Genomic DNA, 20,796 nt, shown 5'->3' on the forward strand with positions numbered 1-20,796 from the left:
AAGCTTTGATAAAATATTTAAATAAAGTGTTTCCTTGAGGCTCCGTTTATTCCTCTCCTGTCGTTGATTGAGTTAGTGCCGGTGAATCTCGTGCCGCACTTCACTGTATTCAAATTACTATTAATGTATTGTTCAGATATTTTATTCATTTGTTTATTTTTTTGTTTACTTTCATTTTGTTTTGTTTTTCTTTGTTGAGAGAGACGTCGCCATCCATCTGAAAAAGTGTATGATCTAATGAACTTAGTGCTACTTTCTTCTTGATTCTCCTCAAATGAGTTTGTCCTGGATTTAAAATGAAAGAAATAATAAAAATAAAGCTGACATTTTCTTATAAAAAAGACTTGTGTTTTTGGTCATTTTATTATGACAAGATTTCAGCATTACATCTTGCTGTTTTCTTTAAAGGGGGGGTATTATGCACAATCGACTTTTTCAAGCTTTACATCATGTTATTATGTCATTCCCTCATTAAAAACATGCCTGAAGTGTTGCCTTGGCACATTCACGTATTTTTGAGTAATCTGTAAACTCTGATGGCAGCCATTTTAGGGATAGGTTTGCCTGAGTCCTCCTAGGAACGCCCCCACCTCCTGGAGACGCCTCCGAGCTTTCGTCACCAGCCGAGTAACCAACCACTGCTCCTCAGCAGAGCCCCCTCCCCACTGATGCCATAGACAGCGTGTGGAGGGGGCGTGTCTGAAAGGCTCAGAGGTTCTTAAAGAGACAGAGGCCTATTTCAAGACATTCGCCACAGCCATTTTGAGAGAGCAATTTCATACAAGGCAGTTATTCTAATTTACTGCATTGACAGACCAACAGAAGGCTTCGGCATCATTGTAGTGTGATATAGACTGGTGCTATGTGATTGAAAAAAGCATAATACCCCGTCTTTAAAATAAAACTGGGTGAAAGGGGAATTTAAAAACATTTTTGAGAAACATGTTGAAAAGAAGTTGGACGTTTTATACATTTAACACCAAATTAATATAGGCCTAAACATATTAAACAAGAACGTCGTGCGTAGCCTTAGTAATTTGACAATCATATGCAGAGATTGTTGGTGCTGTTTTTGGTACGGGACTCTTCAAATACAGTTAAAAGATTATTTCGGGGTAAATGCAGTGCCACTCCGGTCCAGCAGATGTCCCCCTCAACACCACGCGCCCTGTTTCCTTCCCGCTTCCGCTGTTTGGAGAGGCACAGGCGCACACATGCTGCTGTCACTCTTTATACAGAGCACACATGCCTGTGTGAGTTCTTATGGTTTTTATTCACTTCTATGGGATCAGCAGACGTAAAAACACCATCCGCCAACACCGTGAAACGAGGACTGACGACAGGATTTATGTCAAACAATGTAAGTGGGAGGAAAACACAAGAAGTGCAAGAGTTTAGCTTTGTTTACTTTGGAGGAATGGTCTAAACTGCCTGCTTATAAGCCCCCATTATCATTTCCTATATAAGCTTAGAGAGACAGCCAGCTCATGTGTTTTGGACCTAGATGATGAGCTAGATGGCAGCTGAAAGTTGAGCAGAGCAACAACAAAAACCTAAAACATGCCAACTTTTGCAATCTTTTGGTTGTCTTGGCTTTCAAGTCTATTCATTTCCAGAGTGAATGGTCCTAATCTAAAGACTAAATAGATTTCTTTATCATTGACTAAGTGTTTTTGGCAGGAGATGGAAATAAATCGAAAACTGTGGAGCGTTGGGTCAAGTTTTGTGGGGAGGGTTGGGTCACACAGAAGTCATTGATGTCCCACGCCTTTCATCCTTGACATGTTAACATGTTTTGGTGACACACCCAACTCTGAGGAGTGAGGTCTATTTTTGTGCAATTTCTTTGGGAAGAAGAAAGGTTTCGTTTGTAAACCCAGGCAAGGAAGACCCTAAAGAACTTGTTACCGGTAAACCAGCGACTGTTGTTCTCATGTTAGTTCCCCCTTTATCTATAGGAGGTGCTGACAGGTCTGCTCAATCTGTTGTGTTTCCTCTAGGGCAAAACATCTTATCATGGGTAGCTGTTAGTGTGTCAACCGTCAATCCTTGCAGTAAAGGTAAGAAATGTGTGGTGTGACCCAACCCTCCCACTCTCCCCTACTAAGGAACACCTGCAATTTCAGACTTTATCTATAGGTAGCGTTCACGATTTTGAATGTGATGATGTCATAATGTCAGATGGAGGGCAGGGCCAATGCAACTCTATGGGAGAAATGCAGTTTTTGGAAGAAATCTCCAAAACGAAAATTGACAAATGTTTTTCCTCATCAGTGTCTGATCGTGATCAGATTCACAAACCTGTGAAATTATTTTTATGTCTGAAAGTCCTTTCTTTTGGACAACATCATGGTCATGTTTTCGCATATTGTCACCACTTTTTGACATTTTTCAGAGATAATAATTGGACATTAGTTCATATGTGCCGACAGAGGAGACGATGAACTTTGTGACAGTTTTTGTTTCATGTGGATTCCTCCAGTCATGACTGAGATATGAGCCAAAAAACAAAGACATAAAAATATGCATTTTGTCAGTTACCACCGTTACCATAGTTACCGTCAGTTGACCTCCACCTCAATGTTAAACTATAGGCTCTTTAGAATGTTGTGATGTCACGTGAACGCTACCTATTTAGAGATACCTTCATTGATGCTTTTGTAATGTATTTAGATTGTTTTCTTTTTAGACGTTTTTTTGTGCACTCAGTTTAGAACTGTCTTAGACCAATTTGGACCCAGTTTAGTCCAGATTTCATCTTGTCAATATTTTATGAGCGGATACTTGCAGTGAAAAGCTTGAGAACCAGTGCCTTAGATTCAGAGTCTACTGTGAGACTATTCAGATTCAAGAGAAGCTGCTTTTCACTGTTTATTCTCTACCATTGGAAAGTGCTTGATGTGCAGTGTCCTGATGCTGAGTTTGCTTTATTGTTCGCCGATTGTTCATTCATTGATTAACCAAAAGTTGAAGTTTGTAAGACTAATATTCACTCTATATTTTCACCAGGACAGATCACACTACCATGAACTCCTCCAATTCCTGTTCTTCTGATCCAATCCGACTTCCACCCGAGCTCCGCGCCGTTCCCGTCCACCAGCGCCCCGACCTGCTCGGAGCCTGCGCCGACTTGGTCAACTCCGAATGGAAGCGCAGTCGAGCCGCCCGCGTCCACAGCCTGCAAAAGTCCAGCTCTGAATTCCCCGTCTGCCTCGTTCTCCTCCAGGACCCAAAAACTGAATCCGAGAAAGTCATCGGTCACGCCCGGTTGTCGCGCGTCGTCGGCAAAAGCAGCAGCCTCTTTGTCGAATCGGTCGTCGTTTCCAAATCTGAGAGAGGGAAAGGCTACGGCAGGGCTTTAATGGAGGAGACTGAGCTCTACGCGAAAACCAGAGGGTTCAAACGGCTGTACTTGACCACGCACGACAAGCAGCATTTTTACAGCCATGTTGGATACGTGCTGTCCACTCCAGTTCAGAACGCAGGGGCTTTGGCGGTGCTGATTCCGATGGAGAGTCTGTTGAAATTTTCCCGAATGCCAAGCCAACCACAAAACACGGCCGAGACATTGTCGAGCATGAAGTCAGCAGATTCAACTGTTTGCCAGAAGTTACCCCCTCCGCCACCTTGTCCTGCCCCTCCTCCGCCTCCACTTCCCTTTACAAACGTCCCGCCCCCACCACCACTTCCTGCTTCTTCACCAAAGCCGCCAGCTTGTCCCGCACCACCTCCGCCTCCTCCATTATCCTCACCTTCTCCCAAAACAGTTGCACAAACTCTGACCGAAACGCCTTACAGAGACGCCAAAGGGATGCCCATTTTCTGGATGCACAAAGACGTATGAAAGCAGTCTTTATGAATATGCTGTGGAGATGTTTACACTTGTGCCTATTTATCTGAGCAAGCACTGATTTAGTCACTTTTAACCGGCTCTGATTCGGTGGATCTTGAAAAGCCAAAGGTTTTCTACGATTGTATTGATATGGCAGGTTTGACAGTCACTGGGCTGTACACCGCGTTCCAAATTATTATGCAAATGACATTTTTCTCTGATTTTCTAAACTGTCAACCTCAAATGAGAGTCAGCATCATTTTCAAGTCTTTAACTGGTCGAGGATCATTTAAATGTGGTTGAAAAAATCTCCCAATGATAATTTTCTTTAAAAAATAAATATAGTAAAAAACTCAAAATCTACTGTTAGTATTATTCGTTTCAATACATTTTAAAGCTTGTAATTAACTGAAAATGGTCATTCGTTGAATCCACTACTCCATTGATCTGACCATCCAGGGTTACACGGCCTCATCAGTGAACAAGACTGTTTGAAAATGAGTCCTCATGTATTTCTGAGCCACTGCAGCCGTTTCTGCTCGTCAGCATCAATGAACAGTTTAGGGGAGGCCGGATAGAAGGTTTATGCACAACTGCAGCCTCTGGAGGGTCCGACACCTTGATGTTCGGGAGACTCCAGAGGCACCAGCAGCTTCAAATGCCTATCGGCTGCTTTGTAGCATCTGTTCTCTTAATCTGATGTGTTTGTCTGGCAGAAACCGTCCATATTGTGCCTTTATCGGCACAAAACGGAGTGTGCTCTGAATCATCCACAAATCTCTTATCTGTATGATGATTATGCTTAATCTTTCATAAAATATCAAAGGTTTCCACACCTAGACCAAGGCATTCAACTATTTCACGCTTTTCAACAGCAGAAAGTCCCTTTTTCTTTCCCATATTGCTTGAAAATGATGATCTGCTTAATAATGTGGAACGTCCTTTTTCAGTAGTTTTTCCCTTAACTGGGCTTAACCTGAAAACTAATCATCCAAGGTCTCTGAGATTAACGTCAGTGATGTGTCAAAGAGTCCTGAGAAACAATACCATCCATCAGTTTCATTGACTTTCTTTTTTTTTTTTTTTACCTTTTTGACACTTATACAATTTGCATAATAATTTGGAACGCGGTGTATATGCACAGAAATTATTGTATATAATTTGGGGTGAGGACAAATTTTCCCCTATATATTATATTTTACTCTTATAGTGACAAGAATCCATTTATATTCAGGAAACATTTATTGAGGTTATGCAGATTCTTTCTATATTTAAATCTCAATAGAAATGGAGCCTCAAATGAATGAACAAATCAATCAATAACATAAAATGGAAGGAAACAAGAATGACATTGCAGAGGCTCAAGTTTCTTATGACATCACACGCATAAGCTCTACAAAAATGTAAACTTTTTAACACAATTGTGATGTTGGAAAAATAAAATGTAGAACGTGTAAAGGTATTGATTGAGACACATTGTAATCAATGACTATTTTTGACTGAACATGACTTGAAACCCACAACACTGTGAACTGAAAAGGCCTTATTCAAATTGTTTGTGCAATAAAAAACATAGTCTTGAAGAACATTTGTTGTCACTATCTTAAAGTCAAAACTGTCTTTTTTTATTTCTTTTTTTACATTTTCTACACCTGAATGTTGCACTATTTTGTGAATTCTCAGGATAATGGTGTCATAGTAACCAGAAATACATAGAAGGAAACCAGGCAGAAATCCCAAGGAGAAGCTTTATTTACAAAAACACTCACCAGTATTTCAAAGAGACCCACACTTTTAAATAATTTCTGTTATATTTGGTGAACACTGTGGATTACAGCGTATACTGTGACCGTTGTTTCATTGTTTCAGTCCAAACCGAAGGAAAACGTGCCTGAGTCTATACAACAGCACAAAAGTCCATATGTTAATGTCTCCAAATCTTCAGAGTTCTTTTAATCACTATCTTATTATGTAGCTGTCTGATACGAACGTAACCTGTAATAGCACATTAAGGTTTTTCCTGTAGGTTTTGTAATAATAAAAACAAAATAACACAACCATTTTCAGTATCAGACTTCAACATAATAACAGGGATAAACAGAGGGGCATGAAGACTTCCTGAACCCGCTGTATCTTCTCACGACGCTCTGCTGAGGGCTGTGAGGTTGTGTTTCAGATTCTGCAGCTCCTGGATCAGTTTGGTCAGCTCTGCGGCCGCTGTCTTCTTCTCTCTCACGGCCTCCGTCAGCCTCCGGATCGCCCCGCCCTGCTGGACTGTGGGAACAACAAAACATGCACGATGAAGCTTTTTCACATTGTACAAAGACTTGCTTCTTTTTTGTTGGCAAATGTTGAAAAGCTTGAGATTTTGCTAAACTACACACAAAATAGATTTCCCTTCACCTTGCTGTACTTGCTTTAGTGCAAACATGTCAAACTCAAGGACCGCGGGCCAAATCCAGCCCATGAGAGGATTTTTGTTGGCCCCCGGCATGATTACTAACTTACCATAAATTCTGAACGCACCTGAATGTAAGCCTCACAAACATCATTTATAAAGAAAAGAAGTAACAAGTGAATTTCTCCTTTGTGAGATCAATAAAGGATTATCTTATCTTACCTTACCTTATCTTATCTTAAGTACATATATATATAGGCCGCACTTGTGTACATGCTTGGCTTAATAATGTTTCATTGGTGAGAGAATGAAGCAATTTTTTTTGGGTCCCGAAGCCACGTTGCAGCGCGAGAGACCGTCCGGCTTCACCCGCTCCAGTGTGCAGTAAACACCACAGACAGAGGTAGAGGAGGTCAGAGATTGGGTTTGCACCAGTATATTATATCAGGCCCACTGATAAATTGTATCAAACATATTAGAACTACATTAGAATTACAGTCTGATCAGGTCGCTGTGTCATTAATTATCATACATACAAAAACACAAGTTGAGTTTAAATGATAACTAAGAATACTAGTCTTGTCAAACCCTGGTTAGGTCCAGTCTATCTGAAAGCACATTATATCAAATAATAAAAAGTAGTTAAATCAATATTTACTCTATCATAATAGACCGACCAACGCGATGTTTACATTTTTGGCCCCTGCTCCAAATGAGCTTTTGTGGTTTGCTCCTGGATTGTGGCTTATAAATCTTAATGACTACATACAAATATTTGTGAACCGCTCCAGTGGCGCAATCGGTCAGCGCGCGGTACTTATAAGACAGTGACCTGCAGAGCGATGCCGAGGTTGTGAGTTCGAGCCTCACCTGGAGCAAGACTTTAACTGGAAACTAGTTGTTAAAGAGGGGGTATTATGCTTTTTTCAATCACATAGCACCAGTCTATATCACACTACAATGATGACGAAACCTTCTGTTGGTCTGTAAATGCAGTAAATTAGAATAACTGCCTTGTATAAAATTGCTCTTTCAAAATGGCTGTAGCAAATGGCTTGAAATAGGCCTCTGTCTCTTTCCCTCACCCTTTACGACACGCCCCCTCCACACGCTGTCTGTGGCATCAGTGGGGAGGGGGTTCTGCTGAGGAGCAGTGGTTGGTTACTTGGATGGTCGGAGGCGTCTCCAGGAGGTGGGGGCGTTCCTAGGAGGACTCAGGCAAACCTATCCCTAAAATGGCTGCCATCAGAGTTTTTCCAGATTACTCAAAAATATGTGAATGTGCCAAGGCAACACTTCAGGCATGTTTTTAATGAGGGAGTGACATAATAACATGATGTAAAGCTTGAAAAAGGATTCATTCTCTGGAGACTGTTCACTGTCACTGACTGACGCTTGTTCAAAAGGTGTAACTTAGAGCTGTATATGTTAGATTAAATTAATATATTAAATGTCCATCTGATGAAACTGAAATCACAGATGTCCTAGTTGGAAAGTAGGTAAGTTGGCTTTCAGGTGCTCATATGCACGGATTTACTTCTATTCAGCTAAATATACATAGGAAAAGTGGGACATTTATTTAGGATTAGATTAATGGCCACCAAATTCCTCCTGTGTAAGCTCCAGTGGCGCAATCGGTCAGCGCGCGGTACTTATAAGACAGTGACCTGTAGAGCGATGCCGAGGTTGTGAGTTCGAGCCTCACCTGGAGCAGTTGTTTGACCTATTAACACTTTAGAAGTCATGTGAATAAAACTATCGCTCATGTATTACAGTATACATTTGGAGGTGGGGTTGGAGACGGGCCTGAAGGGGTTGTGAGTTCAAGCGTAAAAAAAACAATCTGACTCCTACTGACCTAAGAAGTAGAAAATGAGGAGAACGGTGAGCAGCAGCAGCGTGACGATGGCACAGCCCAGAGCGTAGGCCCGGGACGAGGAGGGCGTGAACATGTCCTGGAGCCGCCTCTGCCACGAGCTGATTGGCCGCGACGGCGGACTGGTGTCTGCTGCGTCGAATAAGAGGACATTTCCGTTTGGCGATGGGGTGTAGGAGGGGCGAGGAGGTCGTACTGTGAAAGAGAAGGAATCATCAAAGCATCCTAGAACTACACCTGACTTATTATCTGTTTGAAGATAGGAAAATCAGGCATCCCAACTTTAATTACATTAGACTGTGATCCATGTGATAGAAGTATAGAGGGGAGGATCACTCTCCTGCTAACTCTGGACTGCATGGGTTGATGTCATGGGTAAAACCTGGAATGCTCTGCAGTGTTGCTTTAAACATTCCCTCGTTGACCAGAATCCTTTTGTAGGATTCAACAGAACACCTGGTCTTTTCTATCAGACTCCGGGTGAAGAGACGTTTAGCAATTTGTCAGCGGTGGGTCTTGAGCCCTCATCTCTGAAGGAGGTACAGAGCTCCATGTCCCAGGAAGCAGCTTTAAGCACTCGACTAACAGCTCGGGAAACACTAAACACACTTTCACCTGCACGCCTTGTGGACATTTACATTATGACATCCTCATGATCACAATAGCTGATTAAAGTTGAAGCTAATCAGGTCATTTAAGAGTGGTTTGAGATGTAGTTACCTTTGTGGCTGTGATCAGGGTGGGTGCGGTGCAGGTCGTTGATGGAGTCCACAGAATGCAGCTCTATCTCCGTCAGGTCTCTCTCACTCACTCTGTAGAACTGAGGAGTCGTCTGGGAAGAAGGAGGCCGAGACATCTCCGCCGGACTAACACTAAAAAAAGACAGATACGGTAAATCCTCTCCTGTGATCTCATCAGGTACAGTATTTGTTTATTTGACTAGGTTACGGAATTGCACCATTAACTAAGGCTGGGGAAACACAATATGGTTACGATATTATATGTATCATGATATAGAGGGACCGATGTGTCATGTTCTAATGCAGTAAGTATTATGACATTATCACAAACGGCAATTCTTTACCCTGGATCATGGATAAGACAATACAAGTTGCTTTTCCAAAAGTTATAAATGAGATATAAATCAGTGATTAAGTAAAACATTTTGAAAAGTGTAAAGAGCCGAGGCATTTCAGGTCAGAATATTCACCAATCAGCACTAAAGCTGCTGCATTAACAAAACTATCTTTCAGTGAAAAACATTCAAGCACTTTTGTAGAACTGAGTTGGTTGTTTGTGACACGATGCGCATATCGCAACAAAGAAGTATTATATATATATTGTCCCAGCCCTAATACTACATAGGCGGGGCTGTGTTCAATAGGCCTAAAGGGAAATGCAAAGCTCCAGTGGCGCAATCGGTCAGCGCGCGGTACTTATAAGACAGTGACCTGCAGAGCGATGCCGAGGTTGTGAGTTCGAGCCTCACCTGGAGCAAGACTTTAACTGGAAACTAATGTACAAATGAGAAGATGATGAAACACTATTGTGGATCGGAGGGAGCTGCACAGAAGAGGAAGGAGAGGGTGGAGGTGCTGACAAGAAAACAAACAGCTAGCTTATGAGCTAAAGACATCAGAGACCTTCTGAAACACTGAAGAGGCACCAAGAGCCCCCCACGCCTACACAGTGGAGGCACTACAGGAAGCAAAGAGGGACAAATGAGAAGACGGTGAAAGACTGTTGTGGATCGGAGGGAGCTGCACAGGGGGAAGAGGAAGGAGAGGGTGGAAGTGCAGGACACCACGCTCTTAAACAGGCACAAACCAGGAGGCGGAGCACCATTTCAGGGGATCATTCAAGGCAGTTCTTCAAAAACATGGGCTGCTTCCGAAATGGTCAGATTGCTAAGAGCTCTTACGCCAAACCGGATGTGCGTCAGCGTCCGCCATGGCAAGTTGCCTCCGAATTGGTAAGTCAGTTAGGAAAAGGAGCCTTGATGCTAACTATCATGGCCACTTTAGCATAGGGACCTCTGATGCTAACTAACCGGTGATTAGGAGCTATGTGCCATCCCACAAGCCACTGCGCCAAACCCCCCCACCCTGGAGTGATTCATGCGCAACCACTGTTGATTGACAGGAGCACATTTAATAATAAAAATAATTGAAAATTAAGATTCTGCACAAGCCAAACTTTATAAAAGTGATAAAATCCATGTTGTCGTCTCCACAGCTCAGTCACATGTCAGTGTTAAAGAGTAAACTCACTAAACGGATTAATTGCTTTTGTTTTCATTTAGTAGAAACTTAAGCCACTTGGATCATTTGCATAATGTAGCTTTATGAAACAACTGTTGAAATAAAATAACACTAAAGGGAAATGTTTGGATCATTTGGATTTATTTTTCTCCTTAAATGTCTTTGTTTGGACACTATGTTGTTGTTGGACACTGTACACTAGGGGGCGACATGCACTTTTGTTTGGCCTGCACTCCACCAATAACTTTAAAGAAGAAGAAAAACAGCTGTTGGTGATGTCACTTCCCTTTCCTCTGTTTAAGGACGGACGGATTGTTCAAATGCTGCTGAAGGTCTAGTTCCCTAACTGCATAGAGGTCTAACAGTCGACCCCATGAAAGGTTAAGGAGTTAGTTGCTAGTGTTAGTGCTTAGAGGCTATAATTTGATGGTTTCTGATTGAGCCTTGGTCAGGTCGGCCCACAATGGCAGTGCACTCAATTACAGCGGCTTACCCAACACCTGAACGCAATTTTGTCGTACAATTACACAGTGAAAACTCACTTACGTCCTTACTTCAGCTAAATGTGCTGCAAGTACTGATTATATCAAAGCAAGCTCCAGTAGCGCAATCGGTCAGCGCGCAGTACTTATACGACAGTGACCTGCAGAGTGATGCTGAGGTTGTGAGTTCGAGCCTCACCTGGAGCAAGACTTTAATTGGAAGCTTATACAAATTTTAAGGAAATAAGGATTAATTCTCTGTAGATTCACTGACTGATGCTTTAAATGCAGTAACATAAAACTGAGATTGCAGGTGTAGTTGGAAAGAAAGTAATACAAACGTCTACAAATGAATCTGTGCTTTCAAGTCCTTATATGCACTTATTTACCTCTATTCAATGTAATGTACATATGGCTGAAAATGATGGGCACCAGCTTTGCCTTTCATGGATATAAGCCCCAGTGGCGCAATCGGTCAGCGCGCGGTACTTATAAGACAGTGACCTGCAGAGCGATGCCGAGGTTGTGAGTTCGAGCCTCACCTGGAGCAAGACTTTAACTGGAAACCAATGTTTCATTCTCTTAAGACTGTCCACTGTCACTGAATAATGCCTGTTCAAAAGGTCTTGCTTGGGCTGTCCACAGATGTACATTAATTAAATCTGATGTACAAATTTCGTAATACAAGCTATTGCAAATGAACATCAACAATCAGGTGCTCATATGCACTTTTTGTGAGTTTCAGCAGTTTTTTTTCCGTACTAGCGATGAGGGACCCTGCTTTTTTTTTTTTTTTGTACAAGAAAACAAACAGCTAGCTTATGAGCTAAAGCAACTGAGACCTTCTGAAACACTGAAGACCTACACAGTGGAGGCACTACAGGAAGCAAAGAGGGACAAATGAGAAGATGGTGAAAGACTGTTGTGGATCGGAGGGAGCTGCACAGGAGGAAGAGGAAGGAGAGGGTGGAGGTGCTGACAAGTGCAGGACACCACGCTCTGAAACAGGGACAAACCAGGAGGCGGAGCACCATATCAGGGGATCATTCAAGGCAGTTCTTCAAAAACACAGTCAGGTCGGCCCACAATGGCGGTGCACTCAATTACAGCAGCTTACCCAACACCTGAACGCAATTTTGTCGTACAAAGCTCCAGTGGCGCAATCGGTCAGCGCGCGCGCGGTACTTACAAGACAGTGATCTGCAGAGCGATGCCGAGGTTGTGAGTTCGAGCCTCACCTGGAGGCAAGACTTTAACTGGAAGCTTATACAAATGTTAAGGAAATAAGGATTAATTCTCTGTAGATTCACTGACTGATGCTTTAAATGCATTAACATAAAATGAAACATGAAATTGCAGATGTAGTTGGAAAGAAAGTAATACAAACGTCTACAAATGAATCTGTGCTTTCTACTCCTTATATGCACTTATTTACCTCTATTCAATGTAATGTACATATGGCTGAAATTGATGGCCACCAGCTTTGCCTATCATGAATATAAGCCCCAGTGGCGCAATCGGTCAGCGCGCGGTACTTATAAGACAGTGACCTGCAGAGCGATGCCGAGGTTGTGAGTTCGAGCCTCACCTGGAGCAAGACTTTAACTGGAAACCAATGTTTCATTCTCTTAAGACTGTCCACTGTCACTGAATAATGCTTGTTCAAAAGGTCTTACTTGGGCTGAAAAATTTCATAATACAAGCTATTGCAAATGAACATCAACTATCAGTTCCTCATATGCACTTTTTGTGAGGTTCAGCAGTTTTTTTCCGTACTAGCGGTACAAGAAAACAAACAGCTAGCTTATGAGCTAAAGACAACTGAGACCTTCTGAAACACTGAAGAGGCACCAAGAGCCCCCCACACCTACACAGTGGAGGCACTACAGGAAGCAAAGAGGGACAAATGAGAAGATGATGAAAGACTGTTGTGGATCGGAGGGAGCTGCACAGGGGGAAGAGGAAGGAGAGGGTGGAGCTGCTGACACCACGCTCTGAAACAGGGACAAACCAGGAGGCGGAGCACCATATCAGGGGATCATTCAAGGCAGTTCTTCAAAAACATGGTCAGGTCGGCCCACAATGGCGGTGCACTTAATTACAGCGGCTTACCCAACACCTGAACGCAATTTTGTCGTACAATTATACAGTGAAAACTCACTTACGTCCTTACTTCAGCTAAATGTGCTGCAAGTATTTGGACGGATTAGACTGATGGGCACCAACCTTGACCATATCAACGCAAGCTCCAGTGGCGCAATCGGTCAGCGCGCGGTACTTATAAGACAGTGACCTGCAGAGCGATGCCGAGGTTGTGAGTTCAAGCCTCACCTGGAGCAGTTGTTTGACCTATTAACACTTTAAATGTCATATTCAAACACAGTCCATCATCTATACTTTCCCTTATAATAATTGAGAATCTTACAAATACATTACGAGCAGGAAAAATGTAAGTGTTTGAGGAGCAGAGCTGAACATGACAGATGGTTTTGGAGATAAAGTCAGGTTCTCATGATTCTTGAGGACATACTGTATGTGCAGAGGACAACGATCACCAGCGTTCATGTATTACAGTATATTTGGAGGTTGGGTTGGAGCGAGGCCTGAAGAGACACATACAGTATCACATGATGAGCACATGCAGACTCGACACAGAGAAACACAGCGTTCTTCCAACTCCAAGCCACATTTATAATACAACAAGTTACAGTAATCACATCAGAGGTTTTGATTGAGCGAACTATAAACACTATAAAAGCAAAAGAATGAATAAATGCACATTCTGGCTTAAAACACAATTGATAGTATTAATTATGTTTTCATTTTGAACTTTATTTGCCCCATGGAAGAGGAGCCAATTGACAAAACACTTTCCCTGGCAAAACTACTTGAGCTTCATTTCAAACGATTTTGCTTTCAAGTTTGAAGTGGAGTTATGAAAATCTATTGTAAAGTTTCATTGTACAAGAGTGGCATCTACTGACGACTGAACAAACATGTCTGTCTCCTTGTCAATTCTATCATTATAATCCGCTCCATCATCTCAGTACACGTGAAAGGAATGACCCGGAGCGAGAACATCACAGACCACAGAATGAATGGGCACATGATCGCCCCTGACTTACTGTAAACAGAAGGTGTTCTTTAGGCTTCTTCACTTCTCCAAAAGCAAAGAGTAAAAATGTGTAAAAATCCCACAAAAATCTGAAAAAAGCATAAATGTAGTTCACTAAAATTGAGGTAAAGTCGTTGGAAAGCAGTAAAGCGTGTTGTTTTGCTGGTGGTCTGAGAGCAACTGTTGTCCCGGGACCCTGCGCAGGGGACGGGACTGAAATAGATTTGGGACACGGGGATATTATTAGAGACAGGACCACAGCATGAGTCAGTGAGAACAGGGGGGTACGGCTGGAGACTACAGGAGGAGTGACCTGGCTTTACCTCCGTGAGAATGACATTGGGGTGAAATCATTGAGAAGTTCTTAAATGGGTACGGCCACAGAGCAAAGTAGTGGGAGACTGGGGCATGTTGTCCCACTTTTTTCCTTCCTCTCTCACAGGGTTGGACTGGGACTGAAAAACAGCCCTGGACTCTGATCAGCCTGGCCCAAATTAGCGTAATTGTGCACTTCCACAAATACATATTTTAACCTCTAACCACCCGCCTTAACCAAGTGTATTTTCCCCAGGTCGACTTTTTTATTTTTTTTATCATCAGCAAAAAGAACGGGAAAGGTGGTCGTAGAAACAGAAGCAAAATCATTAATATAAATAATAAAAAATAATGGTCCCAAAATTGAACCTTGTGGTACACCATACTCCACGGAATTCCTTTTAGTTTCATGTTTTTTTAATACTGGGCTTTACCCAAATCAACAATGTAACGCCTCATTTGAAAGCTAAGACCTACAAAAGTGACGGAAACTTTTTGTCACGTCATTTTTGTCATATTTTTGTTGTTTTTTTCATTATTGCTTCTATCATTTTTTGTTGTGTTTTTTCTCACGTTTTTGTGTTTTGTTTGTCCTGTGTTTTTCTCATGTTTTTGTGGACTTTTCATCACATTTTTTGTCACTTTTTTGTTGCTTTTCCAGCACATTTTTGTTTTGTTTTCATCCTCTTTTTCTCGCAATTTTGATGCTTTTCTTTTTAGCTTTTAGATTTGGGTAAAGCTCAGTTGAGGCGGGACTGGTGGCCCTGGAGCCAGTGGCCCTTCTGTGCTCTTCCAGAATGGACATATGGCCAGTCCGCCCCTGCTCTCACAGGAGCAGTACTCAAGAGACGTTGGATCTATTTTCCACAAGAAATAACAATTAGCTTTAGACCTTTCATATCTATCTGTCAAACACCAAGATGGAGGCTATGATGAGCTGAACTGAAAGTTGGCTGGAGAGTGTGTGGAACGTCTCAAGGTTTACCAGTAATTGATTTTACAAACATAGACTACAATTTACCAAAGTCTACAGACTTTTTGTGACAACTTGCGCCACCGTGGGTGTGACAGCCAGAACAAAACACACAGGAGCAATTAACTAATCTGTTTATTTCATTGTTGCATCTGTTATTATTCATTCAGTCTCTTCTCAGATTAAACTGGAGACGTGAGGTAAGGGACACAAAGGACACACCACGCTTTGTCAAACGTGTGGATTCATAAAGTAAGATCGGCATCACATGACTGGAAACCACAAGGGTGACTTTCATTAATCACGTGGTTTCATTTGACCGACTTAAAAGAAAGTATGACAAAAAAAAGGGTAAGTTCAATTTATTTATATTTTTGACAAGAAAAAAAAAATGCTAAAACTGGCTATGAGCTCTTTATCTTTAGCGATAAGTCCTTTAGTTTAAGTTTAGTGAAGCAAAATTCAAATGTTTGACCGTAAGAATGGACTAAGTGGCTTCATCCACAGTGCAGGCTAACTAAAGCTCGTCCATGCTAGCAATTTGGCTGGGTATTGGAGCCAGCTTCATTATTTTAGATGGGGCAAAAATATAAATGACCACAGGGAATATTGCAAGTGCTAAGACAAACCCGTGGACGTCAGTATGACAAGTCTGTGTTAAATAATGGCTTAAAGAGGAGCAAAAGGTGATTGAAATCCATTAGAGCAAAGAACTCGCTAGGAAACCCCACTTCCTCACAGCTTCAGGAAGAATGAGGCCATTCTTAATTCACTGTCCATGATCCAAAGGTAATGTGTGCCTGTGTCTTTAAATAAGTCCTGGCCTCTGTTCACACTCCATTTCCCAGAATCCCCGGCCTTTCATGTGTTTTGAGGAGAGAAGCAGTAGTAGTAGAAGCTTCAGCAGCAGAGCGGTCGGCGGTCAGATTACAGCGGTTTACGAGACACACACAACGACAACATGTGGGCTCGGAGTGCACGCGGGACACGGAGCCTGGGGCTCGTGCTGCGGGGGTCTGTGCAGAAGCATCTCCGGAGAGACGCGTCATCTGCGGCCGAGGTATGCGCGCTCTGTCCCGGGTAACGGAGCAGGAGGGGAACTGTTCAAGCGATTCTAGCCTGGTGCAAAATCTGTGGGAGAATAATAAAAAGTTAATCTGCAAAGTATATTATTTGAGACTTTTTCTGATAAGTAATTGTGCAGTGTCCAGAAACATCCCAAATCAGAATCACCAGTGAAGACATGATTGAGTTACAGGCCGACCCACTGGTGTGTGGCAGGTCAGAACTTCTCTATTCTTGCAATCGGGCTACTTTTGTGTCAGCTTTTGTGCAAATACAGCCAATAGCAGCTTTCCAAACTGTGACATATTCCTCTCAATTTTAGAAGAACCAGATCTGAGAAAAAGCTGCTCCCAACTTGTCTGAGCACGCCCATTCATAAGATTCATATTAGTTTGAAAGAACAAACTCCTGTATGGGCTTATGGTTTCTGCAGCGTTACACACACATGAAGCCAGAATTACATGGAGCCATGCCCTTTGGCAAGACACTTCCCCAACCTTGGGCAAGTACATATGGTTCGTTATGCTCCTGTCAATCAGAAACATTGTTATCTCACCACCAACAGAGTGTGTGTGTGTGTAGATCAACAATTTGCATGCATCCCCGCTGCTATATTCATATAATAACTGATACGTGGTGAGTTCAATGATTTTTATTTGTCAATTCATTTGACAATGAATTTAGATGTCGTCCGTTTTATGGAGCAGGGGGTGGGGAGTGAGGGGTGGAAGCACAGGGAGGGAGCTGCACATGTGAAGCATCTGGCATTCTTCCATGTCAGTAGTCATTCTGAACATTTACTCATCAGACTCCATTATATAGTCATGGTCATGGTTTTCTGTATGTTTTCCTACTTAAAGTCTAATGTGGATGATGTAAGTTTCAGGCCTGTGCTGTGGTCTCCCACTAAACGCTGACTTTGGACTTGTGGTGTCGGTGTATCCCATGATGCATTGCAGCTCAGCCCTTTATCCCTGTGATAAGCCCCTCTCTCTCAGGTTCAAAGGTCAAAGTTTAGCCGAAAGAACAGGACCGCGATCAGATAGTTTGACACATTTACTGCCGTCACTGATATGACAGTAGCAGTGCAGTAGTTTAATTGTTATCAAACCTTGTACAAGTGGCTGTATAACTATTAAAGATGCAAACAAGGGTTTTACAGGCAGAGAGGTATTAAGTAAGTGATAAGTGCTATATTTCACTTTGCTTGTTGCTGAGATTTGAAGTATATTTTGCACTTCTATTCAACTATAGATACATGGCTGCAACTGCTTTACTACACTAGCTACTTTTACTACTGCGAGTACCGCCCACCAAGATTCTATTCATCAATCAGACCAGTGTGTTCATACGTATTTATTAAAGACAGCAGGAAATGAGAAGTCACAACGGTCTGTTATGAAAACTAGTCTGATAAAAAAAAAAGAATCTTAAAACTATTAGCATTAGCAGACCAAAAGGAACCTTATTGGACTATGAAACTATGGCATCTGGAGCGCTAGTTCAGGTGTTCTTGTTGTTATTACTACCACTGCTGCCTTTCTAATGCAGGCTTTTGCATTTGTGCTACGACCCTGTTTGTGAGGGCTCCAGTTACCCATCCGACCCCGCCAAACCAAACGACAGCAGTAGAATTTCAAAATGCAGTCAGAACAACAACAAAAAAAGAGTATTTAAACGTCAGTCTTGTTGGGTTTTCCCCTGCATCTCTGTGCTGCTCCCAACCCATCATTGTTCTTCTCCCTGTGAAGCTGAAGAAGACGCCTCTGTTTGAGTTCCACCGGGCGAGCGGGGGAAAGATGGTGGAGTTTGCCGGGTGGAGCATGCCAGTGCAGTACACGGACAGCCACATCAGCTCTCACATGCACACCAGGCAGCACTGCTCGCTCTTCGACGTCAGCCACATGCTGCAGGTACACAACTACTGTCTTTTGTATGTACATGACTGTAGGATGTCACAAAAAAGTTAATACAGGTTTGTTTCTTACCAAAATAACTGCTCGTCTTTTTTCAGACAAAAGTCCACGGCAAAGACAGAGTGAAGTTCATGGAGTCTCTGGTTGTCGCAGACATCGCTGAACTCAAAGACAACCAGGTCCGGCCCAGTCACAAAGAGAGGACACGGTTTATGCTGCTGTCTGAGGGGCGCTTTTCACAGTGGAGCTCAATTTAAACACGTTTCTTTCAGGGAACGTTATCTCTCTTCACCAACGACAGAGGAGGGATCATGGACGACCTGATCGTGACTAAAACAGACCAGACGTTCCTGTATGTGGTGTCCAATGCAGGATGTGCCGACAAGGACTCTGCTCACATGAAGGTAATGACCATCATGTTACTACTATGTTGCTACTCGTTCATTTTTAATGAGCTTGTGTAAATACCTGACAGATGGACGACCTCTGTAATTTTGTGATGTACTATTGTGGCTTCTTGGGATATGGATTTTATTACTATAACAATAATTTGGCATTATGGAGATGAGTGGAGATGATGCTCTACTAATACTTTATCTACTATGTAACACCACTAGTACGGCCACTACTGCATTATTGAATAACTTGAATAGGGAAGTTCTTTTATTACAGCTACCACTACTACTAATGTCACTTGACTAGTCTGGTTTACTTATTAATCATTTCTCTTTCAGGCCAAACTGGCAGAATTCAAGTCGGCCGGACACGACGTTGATCTAGAGTTTTTAGATGATGCACTTATTGCTCTCCAAGGTTTGTAAAAATATATATAAAGAAATAAATAAACAAACACAAAAAACAACCCAAACAAACACTTCAAACTCATTCATTGCTCTCTGCGATTATGTAACCAGTCTGATCTGAATCCAGGTCCGACGATGAGCCGTGTGCTGCAGGAGGGAATGAAAGACGATCTAACGAAGCTCACGTTCATGTTCTCAGCCGTGACCACGGCCTTTGGAGTCCCCTGTCGAGTCACTCGCTGTGGGTACACCGGGGAGGACGGAGTGGAAGTAAGCCTCTCGTAATATTGATTCATTTGTAACATTATGACAGAATGACTTAAGAAGTCTGAAAGAACTTAATAAAGTATGTCCTTGTCAGATCTCAGTGCCCAGTTCTCGTGTGGTGGAGCTCACGGAGAGGCTGCTGTCTAACCCCGAGGTAAAGCTGGCTGGACTCGGGGCCAGAGACAGTCTGCGACTGGAGGCAGGACTCTGTCTCTACGGCAACGACATCGATGAGACAACTACTCCAGTCGAGGGCACGCTCGTCTGGACTATAGGTAATAATTAGAGGCACAGAGATGGACGCAGCACTTGCACTGCTACATGTGCTGCAAGAAAGATGGCCTATAGGGCAGTGGACACTAATTTCATTTTAAAGCTTAAAAAAAAAAGCCACGGCTGTCAGAGGCTCTTGTGGAATTACGGTCTCTTTTTAGTTAAATCTTAAGTTTCTTTGTGATAAATAAAACCATTTATGGACATAAAACTGTTATCATTTATATCCAAATGCAGGAACAAACTCCTTCTCGGTGGAACCTGAGACCTGCTTGGCACTGTCTAAAGACCTGTGAAGGGCCTGATTTGGTCCCCAGGCCTATTGGTGATATCTCTGGTCTAGGTGTTTGCAGATTATCCCTGTGCCGGAGTGTGTTTTGTCTGGGGGCTCGTGTTCCTCCCATAAAATATGCACAACAGCCTTTAACCTTAGGCTTTAGACGTCACTTTTAAATTCTATTTTATTCCAGTCTAGTTTAGACATGGTGATTCTTCATGATAACAGATATGAACCACTTCCTGAACCCAGGGCTTTGATCTCTTTCTCTTATTGCACTCTGCAGGTAAACGTCGACGTCAGACCAGAGACTTCCCTGGAGCCGACATCATTGTTCCTCAGATAAAAAACAAAACTCAGAAGAAGAGAGTGGGCTTGGTGTCCACTGGTCCTCCGGTCAGACCGCACACGCCTATACTCAGCACTGACGGCAAAGTCATAGGTAAAATATGTACTACACTGTTTATACTTGTTTATACACATGTAACCATGTGTGGTATAAACAAGATTATCTAATTTCTCCTTCAGGTGAGGTGACGAGCGGCTGCCCCTCTCCCTGTCTGAAGAAGAATGTTGCCATGGGTTACGTGGACTCTGCTTTCTCCAAAAACGGGACACAAATCCAAGTGGAAGTCCGGAAGAAAGCAGTACCAGCCACTGTCAGCAAAATGCCCTTTGTGCCCACTAACTACTACACCGGTTAAAACTGAGGGGAAACAGTGCCACTGCAGTGAACAATCTTTACAAACACATGATTTTGTACCTTTAGATGTTTATATTGGGCTATATTCTCACAGTCTTATTCTGACTGGTGGTTCAGGACTCAAAAGTGGGTCACAATGACCGGAACGAAGGTTTGGGAAAATGATGATGGTACAGTGACGGTACAGTGCAATAATCTAAAGGAGAACCACTGAATTTGAGAGCAAGTCATGATTTTAGA

At 42.6% G+C, this 20,796-nt stretch overlaps 3 protein-coding genes across 5 annotated transcripts; 2 read left to right on the forward strand and 1 right to left on the reverse strand.

The window, feature by feature from the left end:
- Window positions 1-1,203: 1,203 nt before the first annotated feature.
- On the forward strand, window positions 1,204-4,002 carry naa80 (N-alpha-acetyltransferase 80, NatH catalytic subunit). Of its 3 annotated transcripts, none has more exons than XM_079557858.1 (2): window positions 1,204-1,360; window positions 3,010-4,002. In XM_079557858.1, coding segments are annotated over exons 1-2 (837 nt in total). In that variant the 5' UTR covers window positions 1,204-1,358; the 3' UTR covers window positions 3,845-4,002. The 3 variants fall into 3 exon arrangements, with proteins under 3 accessions (XP_079413984.1, XP_079413982.1, XP_079413983.1); XM_079557856.1 differs by having other exon boundaries at window positions 3,015-4,002; XM_079557857.1 differs by lacking the exon at window positions 1,204-1,360 and adding an exon at window positions 1,706-1,792 and having other exon boundaries at window positions 3,015-4,002.
- A 1,871-nt stretch (window positions 4,003-5,873) lies between these two features.
- Window positions 5,874-8,962, reverse strand: LOC306964837 (uncharacterized protein; the record flags this gene model as incomplete). The annotated part of the gene is made up of 3 exons (XM_079558997.1): window positions 5,874-6,106; window positions 8,089-8,301; window positions 8,827-8,962. 3 exons carry the CDS (start codon window positions 8,960-8,962, stop codon window positions 5,970-5,972), a joined length of 486 nt encoding a protein of 161 aa, XP_079415123.1. The 3' UTR covers window positions 5,874-5,969.
- Window positions 8,963-16,116: 7,154 nt separating this feature from the next.
- Window positions 16,117-20,709, forward strand: amt (aminomethyltransferase). The gene is made up of 9 exons (XM_079557847.1): window positions 16,117-16,312; window positions 18,069-18,230; window positions 18,332-18,412; window positions 18,506-18,637; window positions 18,968-19,046; window positions 19,164-19,306; window positions 19,398-19,578; window positions 20,140-20,295; window positions 20,382-20,709. The coding sequence occupies exons 1-9, from the start codon at window positions 16,214-16,216 to the stop codon at window positions 20,555-20,557; spliced, it is 1,209 nt and encodes a 402-aa protein (XP_079413973.1). The 5' UTR covers window positions 16,117-16,213; the 3' UTR covers window positions 20,558-20,709.
- The last annotated feature ends 87 nt before the right edge of the window (window positions 20,710-20,796 follow it).

This window comes from Gobius niger (assembly GCF_951799975.1).
Source record: "Gobius niger genome assembly, chromosome: 6".
Classification (NCBI taxonomy): Eukaryota; Metazoa; Chordata; class Actinopteri; order Gobiiformes; family Gobiidae; genus Gobius; species Gobius niger.

Bases quoted from the DNA above. Each gene is read 5' to 3' on its own strand.
- naa80 (XM_079557856.1), top strand. From the start codon at position 1,264: ATGGTTTTTATTCACTTCTATGGGATCAGCAGACGTAAAAACACCATC. The intron at 1,361-3,014 runs GTAAGTGGGAGG...TCACCAGGACAG, and splicing joins CAGGATTTATGTCAAACAAT to ATCACACTACCATGAACTCC.
- amt (XM_079557847.1), top strand. From the start codon at position 16,214: ATGTGGGCTCGGAGTGCACGCGGGACACGGAGCCTGGGGCTCGTGCTG. The intron at 18,413-18,505 runs GTCCGGCCCAGT...CGTTTCTTTCAG, and splicing joins CTGAACTCAAAGACAACCAG to GGAACGTTATCTCTCTTCAC. The intron at 19,307-19,397 runs GTAAGCCTCTCG...TGTCCTTGTCAG, and splicing joins CCGGGGAGGACGGAGTGGAA to ATCTCAGTGCCCAGTTCTCG.